This window comes from Ricinus communis, chromosome 9 (assembly GCF_019578655.1).
Source record: "Ricinus communis isolate WT05 ecotype wild-type chromosome 9, ASM1957865v1, whole genome shotgun sequence".
Classification (NCBI taxonomy): domain Eukaryota; kingdom Viridiplantae; phylum Streptophyta; class Magnoliopsida; order Malpighiales; family Euphorbiaceae; genus Ricinus; species Ricinus communis.
In genome coordinates this window covers 2,658,771-2,685,647 of record NC_063264.1, presented here as the reverse complement: position 1 = coordinate 2,685,647, position 26,877 = coordinate 2,658,771, and the positions used below count along the sequence as shown (strand labels likewise).

Sequence of the window (26,877 nt, the reverse complement as noted above, 5' to 3'; positions counted from 1 at the left end):
AATGACAGGACTTGGTGTTTGAAAGTTCCTACTACCATCTATCAAGATATTCTTGCCATATCATCTGTTGATATATAACCCACCTGTAATCCTATCAATTTCTCCCTTCAAGAAAAGATATTTAACTGGCTCGTGAGCGCGGAAAGGTAGTAGGAGAAGAGAGCGATTAGCAAGATCCAAGGCAGGCGACGAATAAGTAAAGAAGAAACTGTTTACGTGGCAGATACATTTACTCGACACGTAGCATAAAGATGTTGCCACGCTGGAATGCTGCTGTTTTCTTTTTCTTTTTTTATTTTAATTCAGTGCACTTACATGTGAACTCCGCGATCAGCGCGTGGATTCAAAGCGGGAATTTCTTCTTTTATTTTTTATTTATTTGATATACTTTGTGATTACGTTCTTTTTAACCGCGCAGTGAAAATTGATCGTCGAGTTAGGGAGTAGGTTTTATAGGATGGGGTGGGGTCCGCTCTTTTTACATGAAAAGTGGGACCCAGCACACGTCACCTGTGCGCTGCTACCATCTCGCGAACGTGACAATAAGGCCAACGCGAGGAAATAATTTCTAAATGGAGAGAGGGGAAGGCAGCTAAGTTATATGTGCGGGGTCCACATTTCTCGGAAGTTCCGTGACTGCGACTCTGCACTTATATGATCCGTTGATGGAATTTGATCGACGGTCTAGATCTGACTACGCTAATCAACAAGCAAGTCCGAACCTATTGGTTAGGCGCCAGGTAGGATTTGTTTGCTTGTTGGAATCTGGTGTTTGGGATTGTTTATTATGATGAGATAAGCCACGTCAGATTGGTAATCGAACGGCCAAGATGATTGAGCTTTACTCATTGTGGTAGATCGCATCCGTCAAAAGTCCCCAAATTTGGTTGCTTTTCTCAGGTGGGGGCCACTGGGTCTGTTTTTGGAAACATACTGTAAGTTACTCTCATCCTTAATAATTAAATCAGGAGATACAAAACTAATTAAATATTAAAATAAAAATAATATTACTAAGGAAACGTGGAACCGAAATAATGGATTTGACCGGTTGGAACGATATTTTCTGCGGTCACCTAGATTCCTTGTGATCGTCATGTTGCTTTTACCAAGGTCTCTGTTACCGGCTATAGCCAGTCACGACATCTCTTTGGGAAATTCAAGACTTTACTATTATTTTAATATTTTAGTTTTCAATTTGATCGTGATTCGTGGGCAAACAGTTTCTTTTTTCTTTTCTCTCTCTTGTTTCTTTTTTATCATTAATTTAATTAACAAGTAATCAGTATTTTATTCTGGCTTTGGAATAAAAAACAATACCAAATAGGTAGAGAGAGAGAGAGACAGAGAGCAGTAAGCATGGAAGCTTGAAGAGAAAGGAAAAGGCTGTGACACGTGGCGGGTATTATGCAGAAAAAGTTAAAAAGAGTAAAAAGGATTAGATTATTCAACGGTTCAGATTTTGCCATGTTGGTTAAACCCCCAATAATATCCGTTCGATTGTGTCGTTCATCCAACGCTTGCTATTAATCCATGTAACGCAGAAAACAATCACAGCCGTTCAATGGTAGACAGAGTGGGTTTGGCTGAGAGTGAAATAGCTAAAAGGATGATAGAAGAGAAAGAGAAAGAGAAAGAGAAGGAAAACACAAAGGAGAGGAGTAGAGAGAAGATAAGCGGAAGCTAAAGATCTTTCAAACACTGCTTTCGTTGCTGTGTTGTTAAAAGAAAGATCTTTTTAATTGTATTGAAGTAGATTCAGTTTTTAAGAGGTTACTCTGCAAAATTCCGGTGACCTCAACAGCAACAACAACTTTTTCCGGCAAATAATGCTTGGCTTCCGGTGATGAGATATAAGAATCATAATCCCCTTCCTGATTTGTTTATACAAAATAATAATAGTAATATAGATGGAGAGAAACAGAGAAGCTAGAAGAGTCAGTATGGCCGCTGCAAATGGCTTAGCGCCAAGAAGAAGACACAGAAGTGGCAGCCTAAGAGACTCTCCAGGTACTTTTTAACCAGATCTAAACCTTATTTGTTTTGAGATAAACGACTCCGTTTTTAATCAGTGTTCTGTCTGTTTTCAGAGGATGATGGACCAGTAGAGTTACAAGAAACGGCAAGGTTAAGAGATCGAGGGACAGGCAAAAAAGATCGAGATCGGGATCGAGAACGAGACCGTGACCGTGACCGAGAGCGTGAAAGAGACAGAGATCGGATGATGAGCAGTAGAGGGAAGAGAAGGAGAGGAGACAGATTGATACACGGAAGTAATAGAGAAGATGGAGGAAATGATGATAGTTCGGAAGAGAGTGTAAATGATGATGAAGAAGACGATGACGACGACGATGGAGGCGTAGGTGTAGGCGTAAGTAGTGCTATGAGAACACTACCGCCGAATCCTTCCTCTCTATCTTCTTCTTCTTCTTTATCTCTATCTAATCATCATCACCATCGTAAAAGCTTCCCTCCGCCGGCTAAAGTTTTTAGACCGTCGCAGCAGCCGGTAACAACTACGACAGCAACAACAACACCATGGAAAGCACCTGATGAAATGATTGGTGTGTCGGTTCCTAGAAAAGCTCGGTCAGGTAGAGAGGTGGAATGGAAACAGATTTGTTAATTTTTTAAATTTTATGTTTTCCATTTCTATCTTGGAGATTAGTAGATTTATTGATGTGCTTGTTTGTTTTTGCAGCATCTACAAAGAGGTCACACGAATGGGCATCGAGTTGTGGAGTTGGCGGTGGTGGTGAGCAAATTCACCGACAAGCATCAACGTCACCGGTGAGATCAAGTGGACCAGCGATGTTAGCTTCAGCATCTGCTTCTCCTGCTCCGGTTTCACCCCCTTCTTCTTGTAATGCTTCAGTGAAGAAGAAGATGGTCAGTCAGTCAATCAAGTCCCCGGATTTTGATTTTGATGGTGTTGTTTTGATTGGTTTTGATCAAGTGTTCTTTTATGTTGTTGTAGAAGCCTAACGGACCGAAGCAGAGACCGCCTAAATCATCTCCTAAGTTTACTACTACTTCTACTTCTAACCAAGAGGAGATTGAGATCGAGATTGCTGAGGTTTTATATGGATTGATGAGACAGCCTCAAGGACCTTCGAAGCAAGAAGCTAATAATGATTTAATGAAGTTTGATTCGAGAGATTTGAGCAACAGTAATAGTAATAATAATAAAGCCACTGGTGATGCTAAATCCAGAGTTTCATCACCGATCTCTAACGCACCCGCTACTATACCTCAGACTTCTTCAATTCCTCCTCCTACTAATTCTAGCTCATCCGCCACACCCATGTCTGCAATCGGTAGGTTACTTGTGCTATTAAAAGCTCGGTGAAATTTTTTTCCCTTGATTGGTTGCCAAGGAACTGAAGAAAAATGAGGAAAAGTTTGGAATCCAAGCAAGATTCCTTATTTTCTTTTCATTTTTCATGTTTCATGCTGCAACTACAAAGGGATTGCAATTTAACAGGGACTTCACTAATGTTCTTCTTTCTTTTTTAATGTAAATCTGCAGCTCCAAAGAGGAAAAGACCGAGACCTGTCAAGTATGAGGAAGAGAATCCATCGGTTTATCCAGTAAGAAACAATCCCATCTCATCTACAATCAAAGGCGATACCGATCAGCCTGCAAAAGTCGAAACTTGTTCTCCCAATTTGGAGAAGACTTCAGGATCCGCAGTTGAAAATGGCGTGGTTCAACACGATGTCATGGCCAATCCAGCTTCTGTTTCGGTGTCGACTGAGCAACAGCCGGGGCTGGTAAAGTCTGAGAATAATATGTTATCAGATTCAAAGACTTTGATGCAAGAATCAGAGAGTATAAGAGATTTGGTTTTGAGCAAAGAAGAGCCTCGGTCTCCAAAGAAGGAATCTCCACCTGCTATTGCCAATCTTAGATTGGATGATGATCGTGAGAAAGGGACAATTGCTAAAGCGTGAGCATCCAAAATGAATTTTTTTTCCTTTGATTATTTCGAAAGATGGGACTTTTAACATTTTTCTTCTTAAATTCAGAAATTCAACTGTTTCTGAGATTGAAACCCAGCGAGAAGACAACTTCCAGATAGATCTGATGGTGAGGTTCTTCATCAATTCGCAGCATCGATCTGTTTTTCTTGTTTATTTAGAATTTTGATATGGAATCGGAGTTCTAAGGTTTTTTTTTTCCTACTGTTTTTCTTCTGGAATAACAGGCTCCACCTCCATCAAGATCATCTCCAGAAAGGGACAGTGAGATTGATTTTGTGACTCCAGATCCTAAACCGGTAGTCACAGATGTGGAAATGGTGAATGGGCCCCACCTATTCTTTCCCTAATTTGTCAATAAAGTCCTGTTTGGTGCTTTGCAGTGATGTGGAAATTAATAGTGTTAATTTACTTGCTTCATGTGCAGGAAAGGAAGCCGACGGTCAAAGATGATGATAAGGCTGTGAAAATTGCAAAAGATGTGAATGTAGCAGAGCCGGAAGAGAAAAAGGCAAAAGGCACATCTGAAGAAATTGAATCCCAGAAGCCAGTTGCTAACCATAATAAAGAAAGGAACATTGATCTGCAACTTGATCTAGAGAAATCTGATAGAGATAGTGGCGCTGTTACTGGAAGTGGTAACAAGGTGCATCAGCATGTCAACAAGCAACTCCAGCAGCAACCAAGTGCTGAAAAACCTGGTAATGTTTTTTCTTTTGAGTGTGGGTTTTGTTGTCTTGTGGAAACATATTGTTCTGAAGAACTTTTTCCAACTGTACTGATGATTCAATATTTTCTCTTTTTTTTTTTGTTTTGTTTTCTGGTCCCTCTCATTTTCAGCTCAATCAAATTCTCTGCCTATGCCCATGTCTATGGCTAGCTGGCCTGGTGGGCTTCCTCACATGGGGTATGGTCCGCATTGTTTTGTTTGCGTTCTTTTTCCTTTATCTGGTCGTACAGCACTGCTTTAGATTCTCTTCTTTTCTTGGGGTGGAAATGACACTTTTGTAATCAGCAGATATATGGCACCTCTTCAAGGAGTTGTATCAATGGATGCAAGCACTGTACCTTCTGCAGCTATACAGGTATATCGCCTTTTTTTTTTTTCTTCTTGAAATTAGGTTTCCATTGATAGTTCTTCCCAAGTTTTTGGTCTGTCCTCAATTCTGATATTTTTTTTTGTTCCAAAATTCTCCTAGCCTCCACATCTACTTTTTAGCCAACCAAGGCCAAAGAGGTGTGCAACCCATTGCTACATTGCACGGAACATTCATTATCACCAGCAATTTACAAGGATGAATCCCTTCTGGCCAGCTGCAGCTGGTTCTGCTTTACAATTCGGGGCGAAGCCCTGCAATGTGAATGTGGTGCCTTCCACAGATCTGCATGCTGGTAGGGCTGTGAACTCTGCGCAAGACAAGGGTCCGGGTTTAGCCATATTTTCTGGCCACAGCGTGAAGGAAAAGAGCTCTCAAGCTGCCAACATTGTAGATGCTGCACAAAGAAAGCAGATTTTGCTTCAGCAGCCTCTACCTCCTGGAGCACCTAGTAATATTTTGGTATGTTTTTATTTGTGCAAATTGCAGTATCTTTTACAGGGAACAATTAGAGGGTTGGCATTCTGAAAATTCTTGCTTTTCCCTTTTTGTTGATTGCAGCATGGTCCTGCATTCATCTTCCCTTTGAATCAACAACAGGCTGCTGCTGCTGCTGCTGCTTCTGTCCGACCTGGTAATGTAAAGTCCCCTCCTGTTCCAGGTAGTGCAGCTTCATCAAACACCTCTAATTCTGCCTCACTGAGTGCTTCAACAACAGCAGTAGCTGGTGCTACAGCAATGAGCTTCAACTACCCAAATATGCCAGGCAGTGAGACCCAGTACTTAGCAATTCTGCAGAACAGTGCATACCCAATTCCAATTCCTGCACATGTAGGAGCAACACCAACTTATAGAGGGGCCCCTCCTCAGGCAATGCCATTCTTCAATGGTTCTTTTTATTCTTCGCAAATGATCCATCCTCAACAGCTTCAACAACAGCAGCCGCCAACCCCCCTCTCTCAACAAGGCCAACAGAGTCACCAGAACCCAAGTATTTCTAGTGGTTCCTCTTCATCCCAGAAACATTTGCAGAATCAGCAACAAAGGTCACATGGCAGTGGCATAAATGGTGGTGGTGGAAATCTGCAAGGCTTTCCTACTTCAAAAAACCAGCCATCGCAGACACTGCAGCTTCAGCCGAGGCAGCAAATGCAGAACCAGAATGTACCTCATCAAGCTCGCCAGATTGAGAGTGAATTAGGTGAAGATAGCCCTTCTACTGCTGATAGTCGCATCTCTCGAGCGAACATGAGTATTTATGGTCAGAATTTTGCAATGCCCATACATCCACAAAACTTTGCTTTGATGACTCCACCAACAATGGGTGGTGCAGCTACTGCAAGTGGCAATCCTGGTGAAAAGAAACAGCAGCAATCACAATCACAGGGATCAAAGGTTGGGGTTGAACCTTCTCAGGCTTTTGCCATGTCATTTGCCCCCATTAATGGAGCCACAGCTGCTCCTGGCCTCGATATTTCATCAATTGCCCAGAATCATGCTATTCTCCAAAGTCTTCCTGAAGCTGCAAGGCAGGGGTATCACTTCATGGCCGCTGCAGTTGCCCAAGCAGCTCAGCAGAAGAAGAATCACCGGGTTTCAGAAGAAGGGAAAACTGGAGGAAATGATGGTCTGCATGCAGAAGATGATAGGAAGACCATGTCGGGAGTCAAGGTACATGCAACGGCTGGGCAGTCAATTGCTTTTTCTCGGCCAGATTTAACGGAGACTTCTGTTTTGACGATGCCGAGTAACACTGTGATTGACAGCTCTGTACGACCTCTGAATCTAGTGTCCACTCCTGGTCGGGCCAGTGGTTCAGTGATGTCAGCCTCTATCAGCACTGTAAATGCTTCTAGCGTGCAGCAGCAAGTGCAGCGGAATCAGCAGCAGCAGCATCAACAGCAGATGATTCAACTTCAAAAACAACATCAGTATGCAGCTGCAGCCGCTGCTTCTGCTCGAAGCAAAACACCGGCTACGAGTAATGGAAGTGTGTATCCAGAACACATTCCTTCATCTTCATCAATGGCTGCCAAGTTCCCTAATGCACTCTCAGGATTTCCTTCAAATCTTGTGCAAAGCAGCAGTAGTCCGGCTCAGTCTCCACAGTGGAAGAATTCTGTTAGGACCAATACTTCCCAAGCTCCTTCCTCGTCTCTTTCCTCCACTTCAACATCCCTTAAAAACCTATCCCAACAGCAAGGACGTACACAACAAGGCCATACACAGATATCTTTTGCAGCCAACCCAAAACCATCAGCCACAACGCAAGGGCAGCCAACTCCTAGCAGTAACCAATCAACATCTCCTCCAGTGGTAGTTGGTTCTCCAACAACTTCAATGTCTAAGAGTGCTGGTGGGAGCCCAAGGACGACATCCAATTCCACTAGTAACAAAGGTGGGCAATCATCCACGCTATCATCTCAGCAAGCCAAGAATTCCCCTTCAATGTCTGCACAGAAATCATCTCCAGTTGGCGGGAGAAATATTCCTTCCATTCTTGGCCATCCCCATAACTCTACCTCTTCGTCTAGCTCGGTTACCAAGTCTCAGATGCAACAGCAGCCGCAGCTACCAAAGCATGCACTGCAGCAAGCACAGATGATGTACAACAGTAGTTATATGCAAGCCCAAGTTCAGCACTCTGCAGGTTCAACACATGCAACACCAGCAAGCGGGTTTTATCTCCAAAGACATCGTAGTGAACAGCAGCAGCAACCACAAGTTGCATCGGTGACCTCCACGGCCGGGATGTTGTTATGCCCTTCTGTGTCACTTCCCAATGCCACCACTACTGATCCTGCAAAGGCAGTTGCTGCTGCTGCAGCAGCTGCGAACAGTATGAAAGGTGGCGGCATACCTTCGCAGGGACTTATTCATGCTCAGTTTGCTGCTACCCAGTCTTCTGGCAAGACTACACATCTTGTACCTACTGGCTTCCCATATGTTCATGCTGTTCCCACTGCTGTTCAGGTGAAGCCAGCAGAGCAGAAACAACCTGCTGCAGATTAGAGTACGTCTCAACTACATCACATGGCAACCCCCAAGATTGTAAGCGATGAAAAGATAACAACCCAAGCTGATCCGAGGTTTGGGTGAATGGGGAAATTTTATGCCCTTTGGCAGTCCTGGGAAGAAATGAGAGAAGCAATGAATGTTGAAAGATGCACGCCATTTGGATTACAACCCACGTTTTTGGAAAAGAAGTTGAGCCAGTGGGAAGGATGTGTAACGGGGTTTTGCTTGCTTGCAATGTTCCATTGCTCTACTGTATATTTGTGTTCCTTACCTGACAAGGTTGACCTTCAAGTCTCTTAATTTATTTGGATGGATGTGATGGATGGCAAGACGATGCAATGAAGTAAGGGAAAAGTCTGATCAAAGTTGTTTTTTTTAGAGGGTTGAAGAAGGAAGAAGACGGTGGAGAATGACGAGGGAAAAGGGAGAGGACACGGAAAAAAAAAAAGAGGAAAGAAAAAGGACTTGCCTTTTCCTTCTTTTGGGATACCAATGGATTTCTTTTTCACTTGAATTAGTTTTTTTTTTTCTTTCTTTTTTGGGGGGTCTAATTTTATTTTCCAAGAAAGAGCTGTAGACAGTTATCTCTGAACATATATATATGCAATGGAGGGAGTGTATGTATATGTATGGCATATATAACAGTGAACCCTCTCTAATTTTTTTATTTAGTCCTTCCCCTCCTTTTTCTCTTCATGATGCCATATTCCAAAGTTCTTTTTGTTTTCTATCGTGCTTTTCTTTTTCTGGGTCAATCTAATACTCCAGGTAAAAGCGTAATTGTGCTGTAATTTTAGAAGAGTTGTTTGTCCCATTTGGTGACAAGGAAATGATATCATTTTGATTTTCAGAAGGGAGGTTGATGTGGATGCATAAAGACCTAATGTTTATTTCAAGACTCTTTTAAGTATTTAAAGGATTATTGTCAGTGGGGTCTTGTATATGTATATATATGTATATAGTGTTGTTTTGTTTGGGTGAACTATTCATATTTACATATGCATACACAGTCGAGAATTTGCTACTCAGCTAGTGCTGCTGCCAATGGCAATTGCCTCTTCCTTTGTCAAAAGTGGGTTGGTGGAAAGGGTCAGTCCGTGGCTTGGCTAATGTCCATTTTTGTGGACGCGATAACTTTATCTTTTTGGGTTACTTTTTAATTCTTTCAATCTTCACTTATAATATCAGATTTTCAATAGTATCTATCTTCCATTAGATATGATTTTTCCTTCAGTTATTTATAATATTTATTATTAAAAGCTGAATTTTGCCAAATTGGCCTAGTGGTCCCCCACCAGAGTAGAGAAAAACCGGACTGGTCCCATAGAGTTTCTCTTTCAAATGGTTAGAGCTTTGGGTCCTAGGGTTCTAATGTGGGGCATCATGTGTGTGTACTGGCAATCTGACATCTTCCCTTGCCTGTAGGTTGTGTTGCGACTCTGTAAAGCTATTCTTATCTGTACACGTGTTCCTCCTCCTCCTCCTCCTTTCCTTTTTTTCTTTTTTCTAATTCAATTCCCTTAGAGCTTGCAACCTAAAACAATAAAAGAGCAGGGCTATTTCCCTTTCTTATTAATTAGTGTTCTCATATATTTATCTAATAGATATATAAGAATCAGTGGGGTCGGACTACAAAATTAGGATTTAAAATTGGCCCACTAGATAGGAAAGGACACCCTCATAGAAAACTTGACTATTAAATTATAAGACGGACGTATAGTAATTGAGAATTAATTTATTGACTAATTTGAGACACATATATAGATTTATTTAATTTTTTACTGATTCAATAAACAAATTAGTAAATAGTGAATATTATTAATTTATTGAAGTTTGATAAATGAGAATATCCACCACATCAACTCTTAATCAGCAAGGTAGTCTTCAAATTGTGACAGTAGGTATAATCCTAAAAAGAAATTTTTAGAAGTATTAAAGAATCCGGTTAGGAGGTGTGTGACTAGATACCCCACTTCACTTATTTCTTCCCTTTTGATAATTTAAGAAAGAGAGTTATCTTTACCAAACACTCTCTGAATATTTTATTTATAATAAAATATTATTTGGATTCTTCAATTGAAAGGGTCCCGCAAAGAGAATCAATTAATGGAAAGAGCAGCCCATGCCATTTTACTATTATATCATTATACAGACAATCAAATAAAAGAATTGGGGTTTCAAAACATTGCAAGATTACGCTATCCCACCCAAAGATTAGCTTTATCCCAACCTCCTGACCCCACCCCATTTTTAGATCTTTTACAGAAATTCTTTACAGTGAAACACTAATTTCACTTTATAAATTACACCATAATTTTTATTTCTGAAATTTATTATACAGCGATGTGTTCACAAAGTCAATGACTAGAGCCTGGGCCAATTATTGAAAAAGATATATAACAATGATTATTTGGGAGTTGAACATGTAAAACATATAGTAAGCCTGAGGTTAAAACACCAATAAACATGCTTATTAATTACATGCCTTTCTTCAGAATTCACTAAACTAAAAAGTCCTAAATTAACTTATATATCAAAAACCAATACAGATATATATTGTGCAACACTGGGGAACAACCAAATCTTTTTAAGAGAAAAACTTCTGTTAATTTTTTTTGTAGTTTGATGTATTTTCACTTATATTATATATAATTTTATTTTTATTATTTTAATACTTTATGAATATTACCATTAGTAAATAATAACTAAATTATATAACACCGTTAATAAGTGTCGAATAAATAATGACTATTACATGGGACGTCAGAATTTTTGATGATATTATATAGCTTATGCAAAATTTTTCCTTTTTTAAATGTAAAAGCTAGGAAACTTCTAAGAGAAGATTGTGGGAAGCAATGGATGGTAAAGTTAATTACCATTCTATTAAAAAATAAAAAGATTTTAATGGAACTAGTTAGAATTTGAGCAATTGCATTTCAAGTGGGTCACTCAGCACTGGACCGCCCAATTACTAATTATTATTTTTGATTTGAAGAATTATGTAAAATTAAAAGAAAAGAAAAAAGCCAAGATTGTACACGAAATGAGGAAAGATCATTAAAGAATGTGGGCAACACCTAGAGGCAAATAATAAAAAGTAAGTTTGACATATAATGGAAGGGGCTTCAATTACCATTGGAACCTTTTGTGAGAGTCCACCACTCGGTATTTGTATACTGTAGAGGCATTTCCTTCTGGTGGACAGTGGGGCAAAGTTTCATCAAATGATCCAATTGGATAAGCAAATAAAAGAGTAAAAGTCCCCTTATATGACTTGATGGTACGATTTCATGAAAGGGAAAGGCCCCATATTTAAATATGGACAAGAATGTGCCAATTTTTTGTTTTTCTTTTTCTTGCCTGTGATATTATATGTAGGTTTTAACATGCCAGCTTATATTTTGATCTTTCTTTTATTTTTCCCTCTTTTTTTTGCTTAAAAGAAAAACTAAAAGAACTTTCTAACAACAAATCTAAATCAAAGACAGCAATTGGACTTTGTCTTATTGTGTTCTTACTGTTCCTTGCATGTTTTACTTCTAATAGTCCAATGGTATTACAGATTAACACTTTATTTTATATTTATATTTATATATGGTGGGAAAGATCTTTCTTTTGATGGGTATTAAATAAATGTTTAAATGCAATTGAAAATAAACTACACACTTTATAAGAAAAAGAGAATCATTCACAGTAATTCCAGAATCAAATTTTGGTCAGTGGAGAAATAAAGAATTTTAACCAAATTATTTTATCAAGTAAACTAACCTTATTATCTCATTTTTCACTGAAAGGACTATTCAACTTAGAATTACATAGAATAATTTGGCATCTTTCTCAAACTTAAGCTACATTTTGTTGATCCAAAAGAGATTAACAATAATTATGAATTTTCTGTCTGCAATCTATACATCATGAATTGCTGGGACCATGTTTTCATATTAAAATAACTGGAAAGAAGAAATCTCTAGCAAAACCTTGTCAAGACTGAGTAAAAATATGGCAATAAGTTGAGTATGGTAAGTCCTTAATTTATTTAGAACTTTCTATGTTAATTGGTCAAAAAAGAGGAAGGAAAAGGGTTATGAAATATATTCTTTTTGGAACAATTATTGATTTCGCCATAGGAACCCAACTCGCACCTAATAGGACTATCTATGCCAAATATTCTAAAGGTTAATCCCCATATGGATATTATATTATTATGTGAATAAATTAATCTGAGAAATATTTGCTTAGTCTCTTTCAGTTTCCATAAATGCATCACCATTTGCAATGAGTTCATACCATAAAAATATATCACTCTTCTATTATTACCATAATTTGTTATGAAAATAACTAATACAAGAAAAAATTAAATTGATTCTCAGTCTATTACTTGGAGCTCGATTATATTCAAAAAGATTCTTGGTTGAAAAAATAAAAAGAAAAGAAGAAGAAAACAATAGTGTGAAATATGGGTATATATGCCAACTTGCCATGTCCTTAAATTCAACCTTAAAACAGGGAAGCTAGTTTCGACAAAGGTATTGCTCAAAAAGTTGGAAGGCTAAGCCGCTACATAAAATTGATGCGGCACGGCACCACTCTTCGTCCATATGTTTATATTTTGACCTAGCTACCATTATTATTCATTCATATAAACCCTAATAAGTAACAACACATTGTGCCCCTTTTACCCATAAATCCTCTCTATTCTTTTTGGTTTCTTAAGATTAAAATACATGAATGATGATAATGAATAACCCAAAACCCACCGCTTCAGGTGGGAGTCCAGCGGGAGTAGTCGGAGACAAGACAAAAAGTTTGTTGTTTTTCTTTTTGTTTTATGGGAAAAAGAAAATCATACAACACAGTCGACATAAATCTGACGACACTTAACCCATTAACCACTTATAATTAACCAAAGCTAAAGGCTTGTCATGACTCATGACACATACCTTTTCCTCTCTTTTTCTTTTCTTTGGTCATATTCAATGTGGCGCCGCCCCACCAACCCTACAAATTTGTGGGTCTCCTCCATTTTTGCTTCCCTCAAAATTTATATGGTGGGTCCTTACGTATAATCACCTTTGTTTTTTCTTTTCTTTGAAATATTAACTTCAATCCATTCAAAGAAGTAGAATAAAAACAAAGGAGGCAAGGCTAGGTAAGAACCTTTAAATGAGCCAACACCCTGCGCCAAGAAATGATATCCAAAACCACCAAAATCTGCAAAACTAGATAAGAGCTACTATACTTAGCCAAGAAGTATATTTGCAAATGGATAGGAGAGGTTAGCTTCAGGCAGAGAGTTGTGTCTATAAAGCAACAAAACCCTTGTAAGAATGGATATGATTCTCCAGCTCCACAGCCGCAGAATCTTGATAGAGTTCATACATTGCAATTTGCGTGGCTCTTGCTTAGAAGTATACATATATCATCCAGGTGCCAAGCAATCAAGAATAACCCAGCAAATGCAGCAATTCCAGCAATTCCAGCAGCAGGTAATATTCAAAGAAATTGTCTTTCTTGAAAAAAAAAAAGTAGTACCACTTGACCAGTTGGAACTCTGGAGTACTTCATCTTCGTTCGCAGCTGTTCTAGTCTCATATATATGATTTGTTTGATTTAACATGCTTCATTCGGAGATGACTATAATCACTGTTCAGGATTAAATGCCCCTGAATGCACCTCCAGTTTTCCTGTAATCACTGTTCAGATACAGAAATCTCCAGTCTCACCTCATGATAATATATAAAGACATCATCCGACAAGACAAGCAAAAACGTCAGCTAAATTCGCGTTTTTCAATAGTATAGAAATCCTGGTATCTTATCATCAGAGTGTGCGATTTTGTAAGCTCTGGGTATAATAGTGTTTAATAGTAGTATGTTAATGGCATTAATTACTTGTTAGAAATATTTTCGAGATAAACATTAAAGTTGGTTTGATTCAATGAAATTGATTTGGCAGGTCAAAATTGACTTTTAAATTTCTTTAATAAATGCCAACTTGTGTCCCAGTGGCCCCTTCAGGCCTTATTATATATTAATTGCTAATGCCATTCAAAGTTCATAATGGTGTCAAATTTTTTATTGAAAAAATACAGGCCACATATAAATATGTTATCTTTTTTATCTAATCTGTATAATAATATCTTCACACTTCATAGTTCAGAATTTTACTTTAAAAATGGACTGTATAATGCATAAAGAGGTATATATCACTGAATAATATGTATCAAATTTAATTGTAGAAAATTCTTAAATTGAAAATGTCAACTCATTAAATTTATATTTATCATCGTTCATAGAAATTTTTGATCAAATTTAGATGGTACATATATAGATTAAGAAAATGTAATTGAAAGCTAATTATCTCATAATGTTTTCTTTTTAAATATAAAAATAAAATATTGTGTTCTATACATAATCAAATAGAGGCAATATGAGTTATCTCGTTAAATTCTATTGTCCAAAATAAATAAGTATTCTTTTTGCTGTCTTAAAGACAAAGAATTGGATCTGCCTAAAGAAATTAAATAATTATATTTCACGTTTATGTATCATTGAGTTAGCAACTAGACAACCATCAACTATTGTTCATCAATTTTTTTTAATAGTTTTCTTTTCTTTTAATGGTTACCTTTCTTAATAATTTGTGTCGTATTCAGTATTATTGAAGCGAATCAAAGAAACCCTTTTTTCAAGTGTAGTATTTAAATATATGAATGATATGGTGGGAAAATTGTGATTTCTTTTTTCATTTGTTAATATAAAAAATTACCCACCTGGCCTTGTGAACATACAATCGTTAATTTCTTTTATTGTTTATTTATTACTATTTTTATTTTGTCTTCAATTATTTATTGGAATCGATACCAAAAATGTTATTCTTAATTCCCAAGTGAAAGAGACCCTTTATTAGTTGGTATTTTTAAGTTTAAGCAGCACAAACAAACAAACTTAGGTACTTGTCATTTTATTTTAAAATTCAAGAAATTAAGTTGGAAGCGGGGATTATATTTTATTAATTAAGTTTAATCACGACAGAAATGGAAGATCTAAACTTATCTTCATGATAAAATAATATGATAATCAATCCCACATGGCTACGCATTTCAATACAAATAATGACACAGGACTGGTATTCATATATATTTTATATATATATATACATATATTATTCTTACTACTAAGAATTTAATAAAATTCTTAATCAGTTCATAATGAATATTATAATTATTGTCATGAGATTGTTATTAATTTTTTTGAGAATAATTTCGGATTCTGAAGTTTGACCGTGAAGAAATAATAATAAGAAATTCATGGAAAGATGTTCATTATATGTTAAAATACCATCAAGTTATGGGACTTCAGATTTAATTTTCTTCTTTTTAAACAGTTGTTATATCCTTCCAGAATCCGAGTAAGAAGTAGCATCTTTCATCTTTTGTTTTTTTGTTGTGTGAAACTGTTGTGGAAAACTCATACTCTCCGAGGACAAGCTCTTTCTGCAGTGGCTAGTGAAGCCATTGGCATTAAGGGAAGCAATCTTATCTTTAGCCCCAATTAAGGGAAGATTTCGAGATCCTTTTTAGGAGGCAATTGAGGTAGTAAACTCGACAGAGAGTCAGCTGTATTAGCAGACCAGCAAACAAGACTACTGATTGGCTGGCCGGCTAGAAATGATAGCGGTGGTGTCTGCCCAAATGCTTGGCAGTGGTAATCCTCTTCCTCCTCCTGAATTTGTTTTCTGATGTCTATTGGCAGTCGAGTGAATGTAACTCATTTGTTCCAAATGATTATATAGTTTATTTCTTTAAGTTTGAGTTCTAGATGACATTTTGTTCATTTCGAGGCATCTCAAGGAGGTTTTTTGTTTTTCTTTTTTTACTCCAAAAAGAAAAAAACAGATACGGAGCATCAAGTTGGATCAAAGTAAGTAATAAGGATACAAACATACTCCATGATAAGCAAATAAATTTGTCTTGAATTTCCAAAGAATACTAGTACCTCCCATTCCCAATTTCAACATTCCAGTTAACAGTGGGTTTGAATACCACCCAAAAATCAATGCTTTACCCCAATTTGACACGGGACAGCGTGTTCCTATCTCTATACAGAGCTTCTAGCAGCTATTTCCTGATGCAACGAGTTCTTTTTTTTTTTTTTTTTCTTTTTCTTTCTTTTTTATAAATGGATGACTTAATAATGACTCAGGAAAGAGCTGTCACTTTTTAACATCTTACTCTAATTGTAACAAGAGGAAAGAAAGAAAGAGAGGAAAAGAAAAGAAGAAACTCAGATTCTGCCTGTTTATGAAGGTGGTCGGAGTCAGATTATTAATCAGAATGTGTTGAAGATGACACATTATTTGTCAACTCAGCGAGCTGCTTCTCCTGCTGTTTTTTGAGATACCTCTGCGCGGTGGCATTCACAATCTTGAAAAAGAAGTTCAAGAGCATGAGCCACACAATCGTGTTCCACAATGCAGCAAAGGAGAAATCCCATTTTTTCACCTGGGAGAAAGAAACATTGAAAACATTTTACTTAGAACAAAGACCGGTAATGTGAAATCAAATTAGATTCATGCACAAGTGAAGTTCAAATTTACAACACATGTGCACGTTTGCTTGAAAATTGAACCTTCTACAATTGATCCCCATAACCACATGCTGAATCTTTAATAGTTGTTCACAAATACCTTGTTACTTGAGGACACAGGCGGTGCAGGTGCCATATATTTTTCTTTAATCGTATGCAGTTTGGCTATGATGTTGGGCAGCACAGAAGCCAAACCAGGGACAAAGCTGAGCACCCAGATCAACTCATTCTCCATCCAGTTAAGGAGTTGATTATTGCAGACAGATATAATGAAAACTGTCTGCAGAAAAAGAAAATAAAACATAGAGAAGTGGACACACATTAGCATTTCAAAATAAAACCAAGCACTAAACACCAACTTTTATGAAAGCAAAAAAAGAATCACTTTTTATTCCCTTTTTTACCCCAATCATTGCGACCGAAAATTTAGGGCAATAGAATAGTCCATGCAGCAAAGGCTAGTCTAAACTGTCAAACATCCAAGATACAAGTACTAGAAAACATGACAAACCTGTATATGAGTTTTGATAATTGCCTTTCCTATCAATGTTGCAAAGAAAAACTTCCAGAATGAAATCCCAAATTGTCCACACATAATGCCGGCAAGATCGAACAGGGGATTTGGCACCTAAAAATAAAAATTATAGTTGATCAGCAACACATGTTAACAAATACCATAGAGGAACTCATCACAGGTGATAAATGCTTCAAACTAACCGAAGCAAGTACTAAAATTGTGAAGAAGTTTAGATGTTGTGAATGTGACAGAAGCCATCGTTTTATTGCATTGAGGTGAGTAGCTATGAATCCACTATCTTCAGATGAGGAAGCATTTAACTCTTCCATGGCATCCACTTTACTACCTGATACGCTTGCTGCACAAAGTGGGCACATTATCACATATAAAACTGATAATCATGTCAATTTTCTCAATAGATAGATTCTCAGTTGCCAAACTTATTCATGGTGAAAAGTCAAAACAAAAGAAAAGAAGAAACAGTTTTCATCTCTTATGAACAGCAATGAACTCATTTAGAAAAATAAACAGTATTATGTATCCAGCATTTACTAGTGTGAAAACACATAAGCAAAACTGGATAAGCATCTGTCCTGTGTTTCATTAGTACCATTTCCACCAACTTCAACCAAAAAGCAGCAATAGGTGAGGCAAGTGTCAAAACAACCTTAAATCTAGACTTCTTCCAAAAAAAACTAGTTTAGCATATCCTATTCTACATAGCTTCAAGGACATAGGGGATGTGGGTACATATAGCACTGGATCCACAGCCCCTTAGTATTAGAACATCGGCAGATGAATTCTGAAATAAAAATCCATTCCTCAGTTGCTTTGTTGACAGTTAGACATGCAACATAGAATCACAGCAGACACGTTAAAAGATCTATCTGCTATTCTCAGATGCTGCAATCATACTGAAGTATCTTGCCACATAAAGATAAAGGGATGCCAAGGCTGATCTAAATTCACCTTCAGAACAACAGAGTTCAGAAAAAAAAAACTATGGCATTGTGATTCTATAATATTATAAAAATAACAATGGCGCTTCAAAAATCAAAATGGTCTCTAAAAATCTCATTCTTAGAATATTATATCAACATCATGTAGGATATATTCCCAAAATAGATAAGCATTACTATTCCTATGAAGCCAACATTAACATCCCTCTGGACAAACTTTAAATTATATAATGAGGCAGTTATATAGAAAGAAAATCCCAAACATGACAGCTAAAAGCAGACCTGCTCTTGAGATGAAATAAGGAGGAAGCTCTCCAAGTGCAGTCCCGACTCCCCATAAGACAGCTTCTATCTGGACCTGTGGCAATATGCTGCTAAGTGGAACCCTCAACCCGTGAGATAATGGGAACACTGGGTCTCCAAATTCATGGCAATCTTTATCAAGCCATGAAGGCCCTCTTTTAAGCTGTATGGTATCGTATATGGCACTTTTTAGATCAACTCGGCCACACTGCATTGCTTTTATAGTGAACAAGGCGATATGGGGACCCAGATAAAGGACAAAAGTATGCAATCCAGACCCTGTACATTTTAAGATATACGCAAAGAGAGAGACAAAGAGATTCAGGTGCGAGGAAAAATTAAACCTAGATTTGCAATGCAGCATGAGTTTCACATGTGTAATACAATTAATGTAAGGTCTGATTACAATGTTTAATTTTATGATTTAAGAGCTTTATTTTGCATAAAATGAGTTCAATCATGGTCAGGGACACCTTAAAAATAAGGTGAACATTTTAACCACCATGCTTCAAATGAAGATTTGATCTACATTTATCATATCCTTATTTGCTCATTCTGAAAACTTCACTGGGAAGAAATAGATAAGAAAAAAAAAAACAGAAGCCACTATTACATAATTCAGCAGCTCTTTGAAGTAAGCTCTCAGTACCATTATTTCAGAATCGGTAGCTGAGTTAATAATATACTTATTGACGTAAATTCAGCAGGTAAGCTTATTTGGCATTTGACTATAGAGCATTAAAGGGGAACTTTTAAGTCCTCGAGCAGTATGGCTACAATGTTAAACAAAATCGTTCCAAGCTTTGAGGTATTAATATCCTTGAGATAAGTTCTCCCAAATCCCATAATAGAGCCTTTGATAATCCAAACAAATTCTGCTTACCAAGACCAATTGAAGATGCAACACCAAGGGCAATCCACCACAATCCAAACCGGGAATAATGAGAAAGTTCGTCAATATGCTGCAGAAGCATGCAGCAACACGTAAGCACAGCATATGATAGATGTTAAGAAGGGATTTAACGACAAGAAAGAAAAAGATAACGTAGAACTTATCTAGATCTTATTCACAATTGTGGAGACGAGATCTAAACAATTTTATATTTGCATCATCTATAATACAATTACCATAGCAAAATACAAACAAAGCGTCTCCAACACCTACACAAAATTACATGCTGTGCTTGCACAAAAACGTATTAAAGGCTAAGACTGTCAGCAATTATAATACCTTTTCATGAGGGCCATCAATAGTCACGAGCAGAATTCCAATTGCTGCCACCATAATGCTTAAAAGCATTAGCCAACCGCCTTTTGCCAAGAGGTATAGCACTGATTTCTTAAAATACTGAATCATAGCCAAAATAAAAAACTTCAACGTTTTAAGAGGTTGAGTTGTCAGTGTCAAATTTTCTAGCTCCTGTTGCTGCCTCTCATGAAGACCTGCAAATTGTTTCAGCAGTTCAGCCAATAAAATTTGGTAGCAATCAAAATTTGCATTCCTTCCAACCTATATACTAAAAAATTGTTTCACCAAATATCTATACTTTGTAAGCGGCATAAATCAACCTATATACAACTATAGTAATCGGCATTCAAATAAGAGCTAAACTATCTGATGCCAATTATAAGTGCCTAAATCATCAAGATACTAATTTTAACTGGAAAACAACCTCTTTGAGAACGGAATACAGATAAACCAATTTGTATCACAAGCAAACTAAAAATAACCATTGACCATCACATTTCTTCTTATTATTTGATTGTTCAAACATTAATGTTAAACATTAATGTTAAACATTAAAAATCCGTGCTTTAAATACAAGCGGAATAAAGTTCAACAGCGATTCAACAAACAGTAAAAGAAAAAAAAGGCCTTCCCCAACCAAAAATTAGAAATAAGTCAATTGTAACCCAAACTGGTAAAGAAATTTGGATATTTGTCAAAAATAAACCGTAGATCGGATAATCTGAACTGCGGGAACACAGCGATTCAAGTTTTTCATATTCAGATTATATAAAACAAACGGAGCTGAATTCGATATTTCATACAATCAAGAATCGGTTATTTTCTGAAAAAAGCTAAGAACTTGGATGCCAAATACACAAAATTAAGATAGACAAAACCACATGTATATGTATAGATAAAGAAACAAAAAGAAAAACTGAAAGAGAAAAGCTTGCCTGATATATCCATATCCAAATTTTGAGAAGAAGAGGTCGCTGCTTTGCCTGACCCCATTACCACATCACATACTATAATTAAAAAAATTAAAAAAATAAAAGCTCTACGCTTTTCTGCTTTATCTAGAAATTTTGAAACAAAATTACTAATGGGTGTGCTTTTTTGGGTAGATTTTGAATTGGGCAATTGAAAAGAGAAACAAAAACAAAAACAATCAGCACATGGGTAACTAATTGTTTAGCAGACAATGATGAATAATTGCTGGTTTAGAAAGAAAGTGGAGATCCAAAACTGATAAAAAGAAAGGAATTGAGAGAAGAAAGGGAAGAGAGAGTTTGCGTGGAGATCTCGCAGTGGAGCTTTTATCTCTCTCTCTTTTTTATTTTCTTTCTTTGTTCGTGTGGGATTTAAAAAAAAAAAAAAACAACAACAACCACAAACTTAAGAATTGGAGGAGAGAATGACATAAAAAGTTTCTTTTTATTACCAAAAAACTTGATAATATTCCTAACCTAATCATCGATAAATTCAGATTTTTTTTTATTTATGAGATATTTAACTACAAATTTAGATATGACCATCTCTTCATATTCAATATAAAAATAATAATAATTCATTTAGTGAAAAATAGAAGCTTGAGCTATAAATATTTATTTTAAAAAAATAATATTTTTATAGCTTAAAATAGGTTTTAAATATTTATACATTGTTTCGTATTAAAAATTTTACAACTGAATTGACCCAACTATTTGAAAGTTCGATATAAAAATAATAAGTACTATATTACTAACTCAAATTTAAATTAATTTTTCTATAATGAGAATATAAATTCTTAATCTTACAAAATCGTCCTAATTAAATTAGATGAAAAACCTAATAGTTTTCTTATTTAATAAATCACCTTATTTAAAGAATTATTTTTAAATTTATATCTTTGAATTAAATTTTAAGGTAATTCATATAATTATATAACTAATTGATAATGTTGCCTTCATATATCAAATAATAATCTATAAAGATAAATAATCACATGCTAAATTAATTAATAATCTGAAAAATCAAAAAAAATATTAAATTATTTTTCCAAAGCAAGATTTAACCATACACAATAAGAGAGTTAAAATCTAAATATATTAGTTTTTCTTCAAAATTTAAGTGTTTCCTCCTTTCCATTAGCTTTAATGAATTGCCCAACTCTAACATAATATCTATTTAGCTTATAAATATAAAATTAGGATCCAAAACTCAAAACTATTTATCTTGAAATTAGTTGAGATGTACCCATCTGAAGTCAAATGTGTGTGCTTCATCATCAACAAATTATTGCAATTCCCACTAAAATAACTTTCTAGTAATTAAGAACATAACACATTTTTGGTTACTTTGCAAAAGCCATATATTAAAATCCTCCATGTTATGGGCAAACTCCATATCAAATTAAGGGTCAACAAGCATTAAATCCATGTAGCAAAAGCAAAGAAAAGGTCTCCTCTGAAATTATTTGCTCATTGGTCAACAAAAAAGTCTATTATCTGCTACAATTAAAGTCAGTCATACATACATATATTTGACACTTCTGCTCAAAATTGAGACCCTTATTTTAGATGCTCATAGAGTATAATAGGATTTTTTTTTTTTTTTCCCCTTATTCTCATGTGTTATAAAATTGTGTATTAAGATTAAAAAGAGAATATTTAATTTCCACATGGTATAATTCTTCTTTAAATTTCATTTCCTTCTCATGTGGTTGAACATTATATAGTGTCATATCTTTTTTTCTTCAGTGACATTATCATAGACCTACTGTTTTTCTTTCTTGGGTAATAAATTAGTCAATTCATCAATTACAAAGTGATACTAACAAAAAGAAAATAATTGGATTTAAACTGACTGACCTGATTAAATTACTCTTCTTTTTTTTGGGGGGGGAAAGGTCATGTGCGAGGCACATGCTAACCATTTTGTCCTTTATTGCCTGGAGAAATACTAAAATAATTAATAGATAATGGAGTTTTGTATTATTAACGTTAATAAATTGAAAAACCAACAGATCAACTAAATAAACTGAATTATGTCTTTATGGGCTGCATGTGCCGTGGATCATGCTGAGTCACAAGGCACAGCATTTGTGTTTTTGTAATTTGTTTAAATAAATAATGACTAAAATATTGAACAATTATTAGGTTCTTTAAGTGTAGAAGATTGATGAGAGTTTAAGCAAAATTATTATTGGATTTCACGTAGGAGGTGCTAATAGAATAGTTTAGAAATGATAATCTTTGTTGCCCAAACTTCAAAGTCTGTTTTCTGGGTATTTCTAATTCATGGAGAGGGGACCCAAGAAAACGCCATTTACTTATTGCTAAAGGATACATCAATTTTCAAATATTTTTATAATTAATATGTATTACCATGTTTAAAATTAATATTTATAAATAAAAAAATATATATTTGGTTAAAAAAATTAGAAGATAGATACAGTGATAATGCCTAATCCACTAGAAAGAAGTGTATAAAATCAGCCACTAAGAATATAAAATCTAAGTTATTCTATCTTCTTTTTAGAATATAAAAAACTCGTTAAACTAATTGATAGAATAATAAACATATGGTCATATACATGGCTATTATTTATAATTAAAATCATATGTAATATTACCTATAATATTAATGGGTTCTACGAAAAGAAGCGAGCCAAAGGTCCGAAACACATAAAAAAAAGATCCATGAACCTTAACAGGGCTTGGGCCTCTATAATGATGAAGATCGCGGGCTGGGCTTTTCGGTTCTTGCAGCAAGCTCCACATGACAGCAGCTGTTCTTGTCGATTCCTGCAGTTTTACTTTCTATTGAAAAGAATACAGAATTCACTTATAAAAATTTAAATTTTATTAGAAAATATTTAAAAATGTTTTAAAGTTGTTATTATCTTAAGAATATAACCCGTAAAGAAACATGTAGAATAGTATTAAATTATTTGTATAAATATATTTTATATAATTATTTATAATTAAATATTGACGACCATGGACGATAAGATGATTAGCTTATATTAATTCAATCATTTTTTAGTAATTATTCTCACTCTTTCTTATAAAAAATTTAGAAAAAGAAAGAAATTTAAATGAAAAATTAGTTATGTTTTCCTTTTGCTCCTCTCAATTTCTTTTGTTCTTGATTCATAACTAAGAAATTAAATGAATGCAATATTCATCGATTTGATCTTTTAAAGTAAAATCAACATTAGAGATTGAATTTCTAATATCTCAATTAGAAAGGGCATCCAAATATTGAATTAAAGATCAATAATAATATATTAGAAAAACTGCATTCATTCAACAGAGTTCCGAATGTGCTCAAGAACTTCCTCCATAAGGACAGTTTCAACATCTATACCAAGAAGGACCACATTGACTTTGCCACATCGACAGATTGAAATAAAATCCATGATAATGGATAATTTCATATATAAAATCCATTGACTGCCTAAAAGTCAAGTAATCCTTCATACTCAAATGAAAATGCACAAAGAAAAGGAGAAGTCTCTCAGAAGTAATACTTTTAATAATTACAATAATATTTAGTATCATACCCTGCATGCGAAGTGAATAAACGTTGTTAGAACTTGCCAAATTAATAAACATTTGACCACATTAATAATATTTAGTATCTTTTTTTTTTTTCTTCTGAAAGTTATGATATAAATAAAGAATTTTAGATTTTTCTCTGCCTGTTTTGATAAATAAAACTACATAAGTGAAAATGATGTTAAACGAAATACAAGTACATTACCCACTACACTAATATTGTCTATATATACAAATTAAGTTAGTTTTATTTCTTTTCCAGTAATTATGGACAAACCATACCTCAAAGCTTACAAATATTTTGACTCTTTTTTCATTTCTTATTTTAAAATTTTAAAATTATTTATCAAAAAAAAAATTGTCAACATTGATGAGGTGTAGCTAGCTGGCACATGCGACACATGTAAATTATCTCCCAATTTGGAAACCTTTTCGTCTAGATTTGGTATATTTGACATATATTTATTAATTTTAAATAATAAAATATGTATTAATTATTTAATATCAAAGTATAAAACACTTTAAAATTTATGATGTCGCTCTTTTATATATATATTTTTTATTTTTTTATTGCTTTACTTTTATTTTGAAAAAAGCAAAAATTACTTATTCAGGGATTGATAGATTTCCTAGAGGTACAAATGAGAGCTGATGAAGGGAATTGAATATCAATTTATAGTTTAATTCCTTTAATGGAACTGGAAAGTTCCATTTATTGAATGTCAAGTGCACATTAATTCTGATTGCCAATTTTCTTTTTCTTTCACAAAATATGCTGATGTGTTCTAAGTAAGGAATAAACCTCATCCATAAAGTTTCCCTTATAATCATCTGTTTAATTCCCTTTTGTGGTGAGGGTGAAGAAAAATGTTAGACATTTAAAATTAATAATAATCCATAACTACAACCATTAATGTTTGTGTACCGACTCCTGCATTCTATAATATATTTCTATTTTAACATACAAGATTAATAAGTACATAAATATAATAATTAATATTAAATTATTAACTTATGTTTAATTATAAGATACTCAAACTACATATAATTGATTCATTTATTAGGTTAGGTTAGGTTGTATACACATGGAGTTACTGAGTTTTATCCATCTCCATATATTCTAAATTTGTTTTTCCACTAAAACATCAAAATTCACCTCTTTTGGCAAATATTTCCTCATTCACCCCATATCAAACTAATCATTGTCCAAACCCTAAATTAAGAAAAAAGAAGACCCTTTCGGTGACAGCCTAAGAGAGGGATGCAGGAGCCTTTATGGATTAATTATTGATTTAAAACTGCTTAATTTCCCACCTGATCTCTCTTTATTCTTCTTAATGTGCTTCGCTACCTTCCATGGCAAACAAGAAAAGAAGAGTATCCCCTACTGGAATAACTTCATCTTTAGTTATTGCAATTTGTCAATGTTAAAAGGCAAAGGGAATTTCTTTGTCGTGTGCCTCCTGGTATCAAAATTACAACAACCTTTCTCTTTTCTTTGCTTTTTCATTTCAAAATTCAAGATATGCCATGGAATTGCAGCAGGTAGAAAATGATTTTCAAAAAGATAAAAGAAACATTTTACTATTCTTTGAGTTGAGAGAAAAAAATAAATCAATTTAGTTAGATGTTTTATTCAAAAGTACATTTGATAAAAATAATCTATAAATATTTAGAAAATCAATTTTTAAAATTTAAAAAATATTAAACCTGTTTTCTTAATACTCAATAAAAACATATTATCCTACAAATTCTCTTTATGAATTTTATTGTACCCACTCGGTTAAAAAGCTTTATTATTCAATTTTTTATCGTTTGACGTCGTAATATTTCTTAGATTTATAGTGGCTCAATTAAAAAAAAAAAAGATATTTCTTCACCATTTTTTCTTTTTTAAAGAAAAAAGAAAGAAAACAGATAGATAAAACACTGAATGAGTACAGAAATTGAATGGAAAGGGAGGAGAAATAACATATTGGTACGTATAGGATGTGAAAATAACATATACATCCATTAGTTTGTTTGTTTCTAGCAGTCACGTAATTGTATAAATATGAACCACAATTATTTCTATCTCTTTTGAATTGTACAACAGAAAAGTTCCTCCTCCATAATGTTGACAGACTGATATTTATCCCTACTTCTCTTATTTCTCATCTACCAGAGTATCACATTGCCCAACTAAATTATATATTGCGGTCCACTAATGAAGGTGCACCATTAATAGTGATAATGAGTGGTTTGCCTTTAATTGGTTTATGTTTACAAGTCATTGTGTACATAAGACGATAAAATGTATTTATAGCTGAGTATTGAATATATAGAACGTGTTTTGATTCGGCCGCTTAATATAACTAATAACTAATAACTGATAAATTAAATTATTTATTAGAATTTTACGGTTGTTGTCAGTATATTAAATAACTATTGAGGGTATAATTTATTGTTAAATATATTTTATTTTATTATATTATAAATTTAATGATATAAATTAATAAAAATAATTTATAATAATTAACATACAATAATTAATTTTTTAGCTTAATTATATTTATCATTGAAAATATCTATAAAAATTATTTTAAAAATAGAAATTTTGTATTCAAATTTAAATTTTATTAATGAATTTTTTTATTTCAAAT

The 26,877-nt window shown here is 34.6% G+C and overlaps 2 protein-coding genes across 4 annotated transcripts; one reads left to right on the top strand and one right to left on the bottom strand.

The window, feature by feature from the left end:
* The first annotated feature begins 1,548 nt into the window (after positions 1 to 1,548).
* LOC8280155 (protein TIME FOR COFFEE) lies at positions 1,549 to 8,760 on the top strand. 3 transcript variants are annotated; one of them, XM_048379457.1, is made up of 12 exons: positions 1,549 to 2,007; positions 2,088 to 2,591; positions 2,699 to 2,886; positions 2,975 to 3,314; positions 3,527 to 3,947; positions 4,027 to 4,087; positions 4,206 to 4,298; positions 4,406 to 4,679; positions 4,819 to 4,885; positions 4,994 to 5,063; positions 5,178 to 5,537; positions 5,637 to 8,760. In XM_048379457.1, the coding sequence occupies exons 1-12, from the start codon at positions 1,908 to 1,910 to the stop codon at positions 8,085 to 8,087; spliced, it is 4,929 nt and encodes a 1,642-aa protein (XP_048235414.1). In that variant the 5' UTR covers positions 1,549 to 1,907; the 3' UTR covers positions 8,088 to 8,760. The 3 variants fall into 3 exon arrangements, with proteins under 3 accessions (XP_048235414.1, XP_015573332.2, XP_048235416.1); XM_015717846.3 differs by having other exon boundaries at positions 1,551 to 2,007; positions 4,997 to 5,063; XM_048379459.1 differs by lacking the exon at positions 1,549 to 2,007 and having other exon boundaries at positions 2,458 to 2,599.
* A 7,290-nt stretch (positions 8,761 to 16,050) lies between these two features.
* Positions 16,051 to 21,086, bottom strand: LOC8261459 (vacuole membrane protein KMS1). Its single transcript, XM_015717923.3, has 8 exons — positions 20,648 to 21,086; positions 19,695 to 19,906; positions 19,347 to 19,425; positions 18,443 to 18,742; positions 17,402 to 17,559; positions 17,196 to 17,312; positions 16,785 to 16,964; positions 16,051 to 16,599 (listed from the first exon to the last, which is right to left on the bottom strand). Exons 1-8 carry the CDS (start codon positions 20,703 to 20,705, stop codon positions 16,423 to 16,425), a joined length of 1,281 nt encoding a protein of 426 aa, XP_015573409.1. The 5' UTR covers positions 20,706 to 21,086; the 3' UTR covers positions 16,051 to 16,422.
* Between the last annotated feature and the right edge of the window lie 5,791 nt (positions 21,087 to 26,877).

Bases quoted from the DNA above. Each gene is read 5' to 3' on its own strand.
- LOC8280155 (XM_048379457.1), top strand. From the start codon at position 1,908: ATGGAGAGAAACAGAGAAGCTAGAAGAGTCAGTATGGCCGCTGCAAAT. The intron at 2,592-2,698 runs GTAGAGAGGTGG...TTGTTTTTGCAG, and splicing joins TCCTAGAAAAGCTCGGTCAG to CATCTACAAAGAGGTCACAC. The intron at 4,886-4,993 runs GTATGGTCCGCA...TTTTGTAATCAG, and splicing joins GGTGGGCTTCCTCACATGGG to CAGATATATGGCACCTCTTC.
- LOC8261459 (XM_015717923.3), bottom strand. From the start codon at position 20,705: ATGGGGTCAGGCAAAGCAGCGACCTCTTCTTCTCAAAATTTGGATATG. The intron at 18,743-19,346 runs GTAAGCAGAATT...TAAAATGTACAG, and splicing joins TGCATCTTCAATTGGTCTTG to GGTCTGGATTGCATACTTTT. The intron at 16,965-17,195 runs GTTTGTCATGTT...CTTTTTCTGCAG, and splicing joins TTATCAAAACTCATATACAG to ACAGTTTTCATTATATCTGT.